The 13808-nt window shown below is 36.6% G+C and overlaps 1 protein-coding gene across 3 annotated transcripts in view; it reads left to right on the top strand.

Moving 5' to 3' along the window:
* LOC134851387 (growth hormone-inducible transmembrane protein-like) overlaps window positions 1–13199 on the top strand; it is a 70692-nt gene extending 57493 nt beyond the window's left edge. The window contains exons 2-7 of one of the 3 annotated variants that reach the window (XM_063867445.1): window positions 9855–9944; window positions 10592–10673; window positions 11044–11155; window positions 11380–11732; window positions 12171–12450; window positions 12932–13199. In XM_063867445.1, coding sequence (XP_063723515.1) covers window positions 9882–9944; window positions 10592–10673; window positions 11044–11155; window positions 11380–11732; window positions 12171–12450; window positions 12932–13013 — 972 coding nt within the window. In that variant the 5' untranslated portion in view covers window positions 9855–9881 and the 3' untranslated portion in view covers window positions 13014–13199. Of the gene's footprint in view, window positions 1–7792; window positions 7859–9854; window positions 9945–10591; window positions 10674–11043; window positions 11156–11379; window positions 11733–12170; window positions 12451–12931 lie in introns of those variants that run through there. The other 2 variants (XM_063867446.1, XM_063867447.1) reach the window with 2 other exon arrangements.
* The last annotated feature ends 609 nt before the right edge of the window (window positions 13200–13808 follow it).

The raw sequence follows: 13808 nt of genomic DNA, 5'->3' as shown, positions 1-13808 counted from the left end.
CTGGGGAGGAGGCGGGCAATGAAGTGTAGTGTAGTGTAGAGGTTGGACTCATCCATTTATTCATTGTGTAACGGGCGTTTCCGTTTCAGCGTTTAATTCTCCAAGTTTGAATTTAGCAACTCCATAATTGGGTGCTACAAGGGTTATCCCTGGGGTGTTAAATTTGGCTTCCAAATCTGAAAAACTTGTTCTTTTTCCAAGTCACCGAGAAATGGCATTTTTTAATGATTTTTGAAAGCTTTTAAGAATTATTGGATTTCAAAACTTCTCAAAATTTGAAGTTCTCAACCCTATACTAGGATGCTGTTAGGGTATTTTCAGAGGTTCCAAGTCTTGCGCCAATCATGACTTCTCAAAACCTTATAGTTTCCGAGATATGCCGTTTTTAATGATTTTATTCAAAAGTTAGATTTAAAAACAATTCCACTAACTTTGAAATGCTCAACTGGTTGGTGAGGTGTGTCAAAGTAATGTCAGAAAGTTCATATTTGTTTTTCAAGCGTGACTGTTTAAAGCATTTTAATTTTTGAGATATGGCGTTTTTTATGATTTTTTATATCTTCCAAAAAATTTTAAATTGAAAAATTACTTATTTCTCGAAACTTTGTTGGAGTAATGTCCGAGTACTCTCCGCAGTTGTAGATATGGCCTACATATGAATGGTTGCTCGAACTTTTTAGCTATCGACACTTGACGTTTTTGTTTTGATCTTTCAAAAAATATATTAAAACTTCGATTGAACAATTTTTTTTCAAATTTCAAAAATTTTGAAATTATCGCGGGGTGATGTTTAGTTTCCCGCTGTAGCCATTTTGTCTAGCCCTCAAGCCAATCGTCTATTCAACTATCTGATAGCCAGATACATTTTCTCGGATTAAATTTTTTTGTGCTGTAAGCAACTTCATTGTAATTGAAAGTGTTTTTGATTAATTGCATCAATTTGCAAGTAACTAAATCTGGTCTTTGTTATAATTTCCTTTTTGTATTTTTTCACTTGAAGGTTTTTTTTGGCCTCAATTGTTTATCATTTATGTCACCTATTTTTGGGTCGTTTGAAGTGAAAAAATATATTTGTTTCCTTCCATCAGTTTCACGAAGTGGGCGTAAAAATTGAGAACTTTGATGACAATTATTTTATTTTTGGCTTAAAGGGAGTTATATCAATTTTTTTTTGCTCAGTTGCCGCTGGATAAACTTTGATTATTACTTGTTTAACGCTGGCGATGTTGTTTCTCGACGTGTTTTAGTTTTATTAAAATTGAAAGTTTAACGCGCGATATATTTCGAGCTATTAACGCGTAAGCGGAGATTTAATGCGTCTAAGAAATCGTTCCAAATTGGTTGAAGGAAGCCTATTTGCCCTAATTGGTTTGTTACTAGGAGCTAAATCTATCACTTTGTTTTTTATATGGCGTGTGGGGGATGATTTTCACTAAAAAAAATCCTATTTAAAAAACATCGTTTTGTTTTATTACATTTTTTCATGTTATTATTGCTGCATACACCTTAAAAGGCAGTCGAAACATTCAGGGCTTCACCCTGATACGAGAAGTCATGTTTGTATATATAGAGGCTGATGAGGTTTAACAAAAAATTTTCTTCTTCCGTTTTTTGCCTCACTTAATTTGTTTTAATGTAAATGTACATATATTTTTTGTGTTCTTTTTTTCAGGAAAAAGTTTCAACAGTTGATCAGAGTTGGTTTTTTTAAGCGGTCTAATCTTCGATATCTTGTTATGGTCATCTCAATTTCATTAGATAAAAAAAGGCAAAATACAATGACCAGTAAAAACTTGTGCAGATTCTGTTGTCAAATGAGCCTTTTATTTTTCAGCTCTCCCAGAGGATGAAATTTGTTTCCGAGTTTCAAGTCGGAAAAAAAGAACTCGCTGGCCTGATCTATATTTAATTGCGTGTGACCCGTATCTCACTGTCTCAAAGCCCATTAATTTTTGCATGTTTAACGAAAGAATTTTTGCATGCTTAAGCTATATCGAATGTTGAAATGCTTCAGATATTTTTTCGATTTTCCAGTACATGAATGCTAGGCAATTTGAAAGGCCAGACTGCAAGACTTTAACCATGATGCCTGGGGAGGAGGCGGGCAATGAAGTGTAGTGTAGTGTAGAGGTTGGACTCATCCATTTATTCATTGTGTAACGGGCGTTTCCGTTTCAGCGTTTAATTCTCCAAGTTTGAATTTAGCAACTCCATAATTGGGTGCTACAAGGGTTATCCCTGGGGTGTTAAATTTGGCTTCCAAATCTGAAAAACTTGTTCTTTTTCCAAGTCACCGAGAAATGGCATTTTTTAATGATTTTTGAAAGCTTTTAAGAATTATTGGATTTCAAAACTTCTCAAAATTTGAAGTTCTCAACCCTATACTAGGATGCTGTTAGGGTATTGTCAGAGGTTCCAAGTCTTGCGCCAATCATGACTTCTCAAAACCTTATAGTTTCCGAGATATGCCGTTTTTAATGATTTTATTCAAAAGTTAGATTTAAAAACAATTCCACTAACTTTGAAATGCTCAACTGGTTGGTGAGGTGTGTCAAAGTAATGTCAGGAAGTTCATATTTGTTTTTCAAGCGTGACTGTTTAAAGCATTTTAATTTTTGAGATATGGCGTTTTTTATGATTTTTTAAATCTTCCAAAAAAATTTAAATTGAAAAATTACTTATTTCTCGAACCTTTGTTGGAGTAATTTCCGAGTACTCTCAGCAGTTGTAGATATGGCCTACATATCAATGGTTGCTCGAACTTTTTAGTTATTGACACTTGACGTTTTTTTTTGATCTTTCAAAAAAATATATTAAAACTCCGATTGAACAATTTTTTTTTCAAATTTCAAAAATTTTGAAATTATCGCGGGGTGATGTTTAGTTTCCCGCTGTAGCCATTTTGTCTAGCCCTCAAGCCAATCTTCTATTCAACTATCTGATAGCCAGATACATTTTCTCGGATTAAATTTTTTTGTGCTGTAAGCAACTTCATTGTAATTGAAAGTGTTTTTGATTAATTGCATCAATTTGCAAGTAACTAAATCTGGTCTTTGTTATAATTTCCTTTTTGTATTTTTTCACTTGAAGGTTTTGTTTGGCCTCAATTGTTTATCATTTATGTCACCTATTTTTGGGTCGTTTGAAGTGAAAAAATATATTTGTATCCTTCCATCAGTTTCACGAAGTGGGCGTAAAAATTGAGAACTTTGATGACAATTAATTTATTTTCGGCTTAAAGGGAGTTATATCAACTTTTTTGGCTTAGGTGCCGCTGGATAAACTTTCATTATTACTTGTTTAACGCTGGCGATTTTGTTTCTCGACGTGTTTTAGTTTTATCAAAATTGAAAGTTTTACCCAAATTTTTTCCGACTCAGTGGATTTCATACAATGCTATGTTTGTGGTATCGCAGGTGAAGCAATGCTACCCTTAATCGCTGCGTTGAACACTAAAATGGGTGAATAGCCGAGCCAAAAGCTTGATTAGGGACTTGGAAATGAATTAATACGTCTTTTTAGAAACAGGTTTTGAGGAACACGGAGAAAAGTGTTATTGAACACTCATTGCGTTTTACTGAGCATTATAGCCAAAGACGATTCATTTTTTGCCGTGTTTTTAAAACATGGCAGTTTCTATGATATAGAGATATGTTGATTCTTTTTAGATCCGATTCTGATTTGTATGTGAAAAGATTAAATTCTCGAAATGGAGCAACCAGAGCAAAGTTCGGAATCCGACGATCCATCGACGAAAAAGTTCTCAGAAGCAAAATGCGAATCATGCTTGGAAAATTACGAACTGGAGAGCATGTTCAAGTGCGCATCATGTACAGATAAATTGGAGACTGCGAATGCTCTACCGTTTCTTTGTGATTCATGTATAGTTGCACATTTGAGAAAAGGTCATGATATATCGGATCATAGTTCACTTAAACCAGCTGTTTGTCAAATGCACAAGAACTTGTGCTCTATGTATTGTACAAATTGTGAAGGCCTTATGTGCACTAATTGTCTGTCAAAGCACGTTAACCACAACATTATGCCCATAAAAGACAAGGCTTCCCAAGTGAGGTCGAACGTCTTTGAGATGCTTTCAGATCTGGACTCCTATGAGAAAATTGTGCGTGGTACTAAAGAAAGGCTTCATGAAGGCAATGAATCGCGAGCCAATCGCTTCGAGAAATTTTTTCTTGATTTTTCGTCGGAAATTGATAGCATAAAGCAGAAAATCTCAGATCATGTCAGATTGGAACACGAGAAGACTTTGGAAGTCGAAAGAGAATCAGCAGAAAATGTCGAAGCGCTCTTAAATTGTCAAAACGAATTAAGAGAGTTATTGTCTAGCTCTGAGGGAAATTTGGTCGTCCACATCAAGGAAAAAGAAAATCAGTTGACCGAAGTGAAGAACAAAGAAGCGGAACTCAAATTTCTTGAGATTCAAAATATGGATTACTCGATGTCTCAAGAAACGACCGAGTTGCTTGCCAAATTCCAAGAAGATTTGATGAAAAGCATTAAGACATCTGTAGTGGTTAAAAAGTGGGAAAACTAATAGTCGTAGCGCCTCTGGCGAGTATCGACCAAATTGATTTTCTGAGCTCTCCCAAACCACTGTAAAGACTCTAATTTGACGAAATTTTATGCGTCGCAGGCAAATTTTTGAAAAAAAAGTTTTAAAAAGGCATTTTTAGGCACTTATTGGAAAATGTCTACCAAAAAATCGCTTTTTTTCGGCGCGCGCTCCCCCCTCAAAATTAGGATAGATTGGCCCCAAAGGCTCCTTTAGAAAAATTTTAAGGAGAGGCAGCCAAAAATAGTTATCTCAAAATAGTACAAAGGGAGGACTCTTTGGGTCGGCAGGGGGTCTAATTCCTGAGGGGGGTGGGCGGCGGACGCTCCCACCCCCCCATAAAACCGCTACTAATTTGACCCTTTGATATGTTTTTTTTTATACACCGTGAGTTGTGAAGGGAATAGATTCATTGAATGAATGAAATGAATTCACAACCTCAACAAGAACATGGTTTTAGTGATAACAGCAAAAGAAGAATCAAAGCATGGCAGGCGGAGCACTAAGCAGAATGGTATAAGAGCAGAGCTGATCCATGAGCAGAAAATCAGAAAACTATTAATTTTTATAAGCTAACTGGTAAAAAGAAGTCTTAGAATTGTCAATTTTACCAACGAAGCGAATAGATGATGCCTACATTGAGTAATGTGATCTTTATTTTTGTTGACTAAAAGTTCTACAAGTTCTATTTTTTTTTACTTAAAGTTCTACAAATGAAATTACTCAATTAATGAAAAAAAATTCATTTCCTTGGCATAATTGACGGTTCTAATAATTGTTTTATGGATTAGCTTTGCCCGTATAAATTAATATTTGTCCGCTTTTCTGCTCTTAGACCATTCTGTCCATTGACTGGTCACCCAAAGCATGTTATCTAAACTTAAACACAAGCTAGCGCAACTGAGTTTCCACCACATTTGGTTAACCCACTCATTGACAGGCATTAACTGGCTTAGTCCACATCACCTAGACAGCGAATTTTTACCCCTGGTTGCTTCTAAAACAGCCCTTGATTACTTTTGAATCAAGAACGCTGACTCTTGCTTCATTTTCAAAGAGTGGAAGAAGACTCTTGGTTGCGTGGCAACATATCTGAAATTGTGCCAATGTTATGGCACCTACCTTACTTTTCAACCCTTACTTTGTTGCGTGGTCCATAATACGCTTAGCCTTGATCAATTGTGGCATGTCTATGTTGCGCACTTGGCCTATGAATAGGGCCTTCATGGTCACTATTTCTCTGTTCACCAGTTGCATAAGGCATTTTGAGCACTCATGCGCGTATAGAAAGAAGGACAAACGCGAGTCATTGTCGTCCACGAATAAAGAGTTGTGTAGCTCGATTCTTTCTGTAGTATAGTCGGGGTCTAGGAATATAGACGAAAAGCAAATTAGACGTGACCAAAAATATGAATTTAGACGACGTCAATGCAAAACTACAAATATGGGAAATTAGACGGAATTGTATTGTTAAAGTGTGTGAAATATATCTACTGCCTACAACTAAATTTCGCTGACTAAAATTAAGTTTCGCTCGAGTTTTCTTAAATGCGAATCAATTTTTCTCAATTGTATAATGTATGCGTTTCAAAAATGTTTGATAATAATCGGATAAACGTTTTTATAAATCTTTTATCACACAGCGAGCTTGCGACCGTTAGTGTAATAGTACGAACCTACTTTTCTTCTAACCTAACTCGCAAATAAAAAAGTTCATTAAAAGCGTTTTATTTTATGGAAGTTTCACTGTACCATTGGAATTTGCATAGCATCTGTTCTCTGCTTTATTTGTGTCTAGCGTATGTCATTAATTGAGTGCTTTGTGCGTGAGACTCATTTTCTCTTGGTCGCAGTAGGTCATAGGTTCGAGTCCGAGACGTAGCCGAATTTATAGTAATTCGAGGCTAATTTCTACTTTTTTCTTTTGCTTTTATAGATCTGCTTTTTGTCGTGTTCTCGCTATTGTTTGCGAAGCGCAGCTTCGCCTCTATGTATTAAAGTTTTTGATATATATACACACACACACACACAAACACACTTTTTTTCGTTTTTTTTTGCAGCCGTCTAATTTGCTTGTCGTCTAATTTCCTGAGATGATAACCTACCTAGTTATACACTAGTTTAATGATTTGATCACTAGCAAATCTTCTTTGCCTGAGTGTGTTTGTATCAACTATGAAATAAAAAGCAAAAGGCTAGGGTTAGCTAATTTATAATCATAGAATTTGGGCTCGATTATGTTGCCTTCTAAATTGACTTGCATTGGTCTGAGAAACTTATATTGTATTGCGTCAGCTTAAAGAAGAAGAAGAAAAATACATGCGCGTGAGTCAGTGTTTGCTGTTAAACTATTTTGCTTTGCTTAGAGTCGTTGCCAAACCGTGAGTAAGTTGTCTTAATTAGGGACTCGACCCCAGATTACCCTCCATTTTACTTCACTCAGTCAACTTTTGCCGCCTTCAGAAAGCTGTCACTCGAAGTCTGCTAAAAGACCTAAATTTCACTTTTAATGCTAAAAACCGTTCCCCAAATTCCATTACATATATCAAGTTTGTTGAATGAGTCGAAATAATTCATATTTATAGACCGATTTTTTTGTTCGAATCATATTAATTTACTGTAATCAATACACTTGCTAGCCTATAGTGCTAGTACCAACCTGCTTTTTTAAAACCTAACTCGGATATAAACAGCCTATTTTGGTGACACTTTTGCTATAATCTCGATCTGTAGCATTGGAAATTTCATAGCATCTGTTCTCCTCTTTTTTTGTGGTTAGTGTTTGTTGATCGTCCGTGGTTGAATGTTCAATGCATGAGACTCATAATCTCTAGGTCACAGGATCGAACCCGATACGTAGCCGAATTTTCCCCAATTCGAAGATTTTTTCCGCTTTTTCTTACTTCACTGACTAATTCCACGATGCTGACTAAATCCAAAATCGCGCTGCATGTTAGCGTTCCACCAAAATTTTATTCATCGAAACTTAAGTGGCTGGTGGAGATGACAATTTTTCGCGCGTATTTGATTGTGGCTACGTGAAAAAAACTCTATTTCGATCTTGAAACGATGAAACTTTGACAATTTTTAGCCTTAATGGAAGTACTCCATCCTCCCCATAAAGAGAACACAGAAAATAGTTATGAAAAGATGTCTCTAAGCAAAATATACCGACTTCGCATATATATATTTTTCATTTTCAGCCATTGAGCCGAAGCGTGAAGCAATTTGCTTCAGCTGCAGGTACTGTATCCGGTGCAGGCTGGATGAAGGCAACCCAAGTCTGTAAGTTTAGCTAGGTTGTTACCATTTTGTGAAGCAGTAGGTTTTTTTTCTATATTCTAAAGCGAATACAGCGAAATTCAAAAGCGAGAGCGAGCGATACATTCACAAGATCAGTGACGAAAGGGACGAGCATTATGGTACTGCACAGAATAACAGCCACCAACTTAACACTTTCGGAGTTCTGGATAATAGTGAATTTCGGTTGCCCCGCTGATTTCATTACCCAAGGGACCACTTTGCGGAAAGTTAAGTTAGAGCGTGAACGCACTCAGAGAAGTAATCCCCTGAATCTACATTGGCCCTCCTGTGCGGGCTATATTCTGGATTGTAGTTGTGAAAATACGTGCTTTGGTTGAACGCAAAAATCTCGGGTGAAGATGAATGCCGAAGAGCCAACGTTGGGAGCCGACGCTATAGTTGCAGCCTCAATTGCGCTCGACAGACAACAGGGGTTACTCGGATTTGGAACGATCCGACCCAAGAGATTTCCCTCCAATAGCTACCAGAATTGACCAGACGGCGTGAAGATGAAAATGATAGAGTGGTGCTGCCTACTTGCTTGACGGGCTGGGTATTTAATGAGTTGAAATTTTGAAAGTTCATTAAAAATTTTGGAATGAGGGTGGCTCGAAAAGATTATGATAGAACTATCATCCCCATTACAACCGAATATGTATCTGTTGCCAACTTTGCAGACGTCTGATTAAGTCGGTCTGTTTTTGTATCAAGCCTGATAACCCATTGAAGTCTATAGCGAGGATTACTTTTATCACTAAGAAACTTCTTTTATTGAGCCTCTGTGTTTTTATCGCCTCTGAACTGAAGTACCAAAGGTTGGGTAGCTAATTTAAAATCAAAGGCAACGATGATGTTGCCTTCTGTCTTTTGGCTTGTATTGATTAAGAGTAATGAACGTAGTGAAGACTCTTATATAGGTCTTGCTGATTTTTTTTGTTTCTTTTGAGAAAAAAGTCCTAAAATGTGCATCAAAGTCTCCAATAACTACATTTGTGAATTCATACCAGGGGCAGATTTACAGGGGGGGGGGGGTGCGGACGCCCCCTACTCATGGATTCGAACCCCTGCCGATCCAAAGGGTCACCCCTTTTGTACTTTTTAAGAAATTTTTTTGCCGACCGACCCTAAAATATTTCTAAAAGCGCCATTGGCGCCAATATATGCTAACTTTCAAAAGCTTCCAAAAAGTGCCCGAAAACGTTTTTTTACCTGTTTTTTTTTCAAAAATTTTTCTGCGGAGCTAACAGTTTGGCCAAAACAGCGTCTTTTTAGTGCTTTAAGAGAGCACGGAAAATCAATTTGCTAAACCTGAAAAACGTTCGTCAAAATTTTTGAAATTTTTTGGGAATCCGCCCCCCTCGAGAAAATCCTAGATCCGCCCCTGATTCATACATATTGATGCATTTATGAATGCACGTAAATATTTATGCACTTTTCGAGTTCAATTGAAATTCTTCTTCTGAAAGTGACGTAAATGGCATTCTTCAAATACGAACGTGGAAATGGCGCGAAAAACGTGAACGATTTCTAGTTTCGAAATAGGAATTTAATTTTAGATTTCCTTCGGAATAAAAACTTAACCTGATGATCCAGTTTTCTCAAGTTGGGTTTATGTTATCAAAAAACGTCAATCGTAAATGGTTTTAGAAATTCAAAGTAAAGGGCATCTATTTTTTTCTTTGAAATTCGAAAGTTGAGATCTTTTCAACTAAGTCAGTGTGTTTTTCAAATGTTTACTTGCGTTCATTACTCTTTTCCAATCTTCGATTGGCTATGGTTTTAGAATTTTAATTATATCATTGCGTCAGCTTGTTGAATGAGACTAAAAAATTCATCTTTATATACCAATTTTTTGTTTGAAGAAAACTTAATGTGCCATATTTATAATTATATATTGACGCAATGTTCTCGGTTTAGTTTTACTATAGAACTTTCTAGATGTTTCGGATTTACCAGTTCATTGATTTGCAATATTTCAGATTGCGTTGTTTGAGTAAAATTCAAGATGGTCGTTTTCAGCAGGCTCATGTGCCGCTCTTTGCTGACTAAATCCAACATAACGCTACAGGTACACATTTCAACTAATCTAATTTTGGCTGGTGGAGATAACGGTTTTTTCGCTTTTCCGACCCTGAGTATCAAAAAAAGATATTCAAATTTGAGCTGAAAAAGATGACAAACGGAAAGAGGAAGTACTCTGTATGACCCCCCTAAAAAGGGTTAAATCTCCAAAAACCAGTATAAGAGAAAAAATTTTCACTTGATAGTCAATAAATGTGATTTTTACAATATAAAACCCAGAATCTCTGTTTAAAAATAAATTTTAAACAATTTGCGCAAATTTTTGGAGATTTAACCCTTCTTAAACTTTTTTGGGCTGTGTAAGAGGCTTCGTGTGATATAATTTTCTTATCCATTAAAAAAGTGGTTTCAGCGTATTTTTTGATTAATTGAAAAAAAAAACCAAAATGACCCATTTTTGGGGTAAAATTTTTGTTGAGAATTTCGGAGAAAAAATGGCACCGTATTAATTCTGGTGAAATTCTAAGCAACTTTTGTTCTCTTCACTTTTTGTCTAATCTTAACCCAGCTTGAGAAAAACGCGTTTGAAACTTCAAGTTTTGTTCGATTTGTCCGGATAATTAAAATCCGCACTGTATAAGCATTACGCACCGACTTTGCATTATTAATATTATTATGATTTTTTCATTTCAGCCTCTGAGCCGAAGCGTAAAGCAATCAGCCTCAGCTGTTGGTAGTGGATCTGGTGCAGGGTGGATGAAGGCAACTCAAGTCTGTAAGTTGAGCTTGGTTCTTACAGTTATGCGAAGGAATAGTATTTTAATTTTTATCATATTCAAAAGCGATTATTAAAAAAATACGTGAAAGGGTGATTAGAGCGTGTGAAGTTATATTCGAGAGATTAAAGGTAAATGATGAATAATACTTTCACAATCAGTTTCTCAAAAAGGTAGCGTGGTGTGTAGATTGTTTACTGAATATCTAGAAACAGGGTCACTTTAGTCCAATTGATCTGTCATGCTAGCGAACAGCGAAAAACTTTTTTTACTTGTTGTGGGTATAGAAGTTTATGATGCAACTTCTGTTGTATATGGTCTCTGCTCTCCTTACTTAATTAATGCTTATTGTTTTCTTTCGTGTTGTAGCTTCTGACTTGGGCAAATTGGCAGTTTTGGGTACTTGTGCTACTGGGTTGGGTGCACTTTGTGTGTATGGAGTGTTGCAGCCCACAAGCGACTCGGTGTTGGACCAATCTGTGTAAGCATTCTCATTTTGCTGTAAGATTCTGAAGCACATTTAAAAATGAATATTGAATTGCAAAAATGAAAAAACAAGTTTTCCTAAACTTCAGGTTCTGATCACGTTGATTTTTGTACCCGAGTTGGCTATGACAGCGAATATTTCAAAACAAATTCGATTGAGCAATTAAACATAATTTACAAAAATCTTATTTGTTTATCTGAAACAAGTGATTTTTCCAGTGCGTATCCGGCTTATGTTCGCGAGCGAATTCGATCTACCTACTTGGCGTTTGGGTCTGGGTTGGCAATGACAGCCGCAACAGCTGTAACATGTGCCAGAAGACCTCAAAAGCTCATGCCTCTTTTGAGCCGGATGAGCACCCCTATGGGTGCAATTGGCGCCATGGCTGTATGTTTCGGCAGCGGAATTGCCGTTCAAGTGACACCAACTCCTGAGAAAGGTCATCTGGGTTTGAAGCATGCTGTTTGGTGTATGCATTCGGCACTGTTGGGAGGCTTGATTTTCCCGGCCATTGCGATCTATGGTCCTTTGGTGGGCCAGGCTGCCTTGTATACTGGAGGAGCATTGGCTGGTTAGTTCATCATAATATGTGAAAAATTATCAAAAGCTGGTTTTAATGAAAATTTTATATGCATACTTCGTGTTTCATATTGCTGATTTAGTCATGAAGCTTATTTCAGTCGGTACTTGCTTTTTGTTTCAATTTTGAAAGTCAGTGAGTTAGCAAAAAAAAACAATCTGTTTTCAACTATAAATTTAACTGATTAAAAATCATACTTTTCTCAAAAATTAAGTTATGTATTCGACTAGGGTAGCTTTCTCCTTGCACTTCAGGATTTTTTCAACTGTTTTCCCCTTTGGCACCTAGTAAAATTTTAGACCCCTGCAAGTGACTAATTAAACGGTTATATTTGTACAAATCTATGTAATGAACTCATCTCAACGCCCCCCCCCCATCTGCAGTAAAGGGCAAATATTTCACATGATCGGCATTTTCTAATCTTTTCAGGCCTGAGTGCGATTGCAATCACAGCCCCCAGTGAGAAGTTCTTGGTCGGGGGAGGCATGCTTGGAATGGGCTTCGCCGCTCTCTTCGCAGCCAATATCGGAACCATGTTCGCGCCCTCCATCGCCCAGCCTTTTATGGTCAATGTAATAACATACGGGGGTGTGGTTCTGTTTTCGGGCTTCATTCTGCACTACACACAAGGGTTGGTACACAGGGCCAAGGCTATCCCACCCGATGCGAATATGCCTGGAGCGAGGCCGAATTTCGACCCAATTAACAAGTGAGTGGTTTGTTTGCCTAAGCTCTTTAAATCATTTTTTAAACAAAATTTGTTCGCTTACTTTTTGAATCGAAAGTTGAGAAACAACTAAGCTACGACCCAACACAAGTATGCTGCAAAAAAATTACTGGAAACATATCAATTGCCAATATGTGTTCATATTGGATCTACTTATCAATCGCCCTCCCTTTGGTATCTACTTAAGAATCTCCACCCCTATAAATAAATGCAATAAATAAGCACTGAGCTTTCTTTTGAAAATTCTAATTTTGCTGCAATCTGATTGGTCGAAAATGCGTTATTTTAATCTACTTAACAATTGCCCCCCTTTCTTAAAAAAGGGGGGGAATTTTTAAGTAAATCCTTCATACTCGACGAAATAGGAGTTTTCAATTTTCTGACGACAAATTTAAATCATAGATCAGAAACTTCCATATGAAAATTCTGTTGGTCGTTTTGTTATATGGTTTGTTTTGTTTAGTGCCATTGGACTGTACACCCACACTCTCAACCTCTTCATGCATATTCTGCGAATGCTCGCGTTGAACCAAAGGAAGAAGTGAGAAGCAACTCGACCGTAAAAGCGAACGACTTGGATCTGAATGAAGGAAAAGACTGCAAACATGGAATTAAATTTAACGGACTGAATGAAACCTGTGATACCTATGACAAGAATAATCGACGCTCATTAATTTTATTGCAAGAGGCTAGATAGAATAGTGTAGAAAAATTCAAAGTTTGACTAGTTTTGTTGGCGTATATGTAAAAGCAAAGCAAATTTCGCTCTCCAATGCCGAAAGTGCAAAGCTCGCAAAAAATTGGAATGACTTTCATCTTCGAAATATGACTTTCAGTCTTAAGATTTCAAAGCGGAAGAAAAGGTTTTTATTGATCCAGTTTTCTCATACAAATTGTGAAAACTTATGTGTCAATCATAAAAAATTTTGAAATATTCAAAAATAATCGGTTTTTTTTTCTGGTTTCTTGAATTCAATGATGCATTTCCAAGTTTCTATTGGCTATTTGTGGAAGTTTTCAAGTCCCCTATGTTTTGCTGGGCGTGTTCACAGCTTTTCCTCAACTATTTCTTACTGCCCATTGAAGTTTTTTTCGACATACTCAAAACATGAATTTAACGGAAAAGCTTTGTCCAGTAAAACATTCAGAATCTTGAATCATAATCCAGATCAATAAATGATATTACAAGGAGCTCGATTTTTTCTGGGAATGTCAAAACAAAATTCTTGAATAGGTTTTCATTGTTTAATCAAAGAAAATGAATTTCAACGGGGCTTAAATTCCTTGAAAGGCGGTTTCAGCTGTGTTTTCTGAGCACTCTAAAGTCTTGCAAAAAAGAT

This window comes from Symsagittifera roscoffensis, chromosome 7 (genome assembly GCF_963678635.1).
Source record: "Symsagittifera roscoffensis chromosome 7, txSymRosc1.1, whole genome shotgun sequence".
Classification (NCBI taxonomy): Eukaryota; Metazoa; Xenacoelomorpha; order Acoela; family Convolutidae; genus Symsagittifera; species Symsagittifera roscoffensis.
The sequence above is the reverse complement of the archived record's forward strand: the minus strand, read 5'-3'. Positions and strand labels throughout refer to the sequence as shown.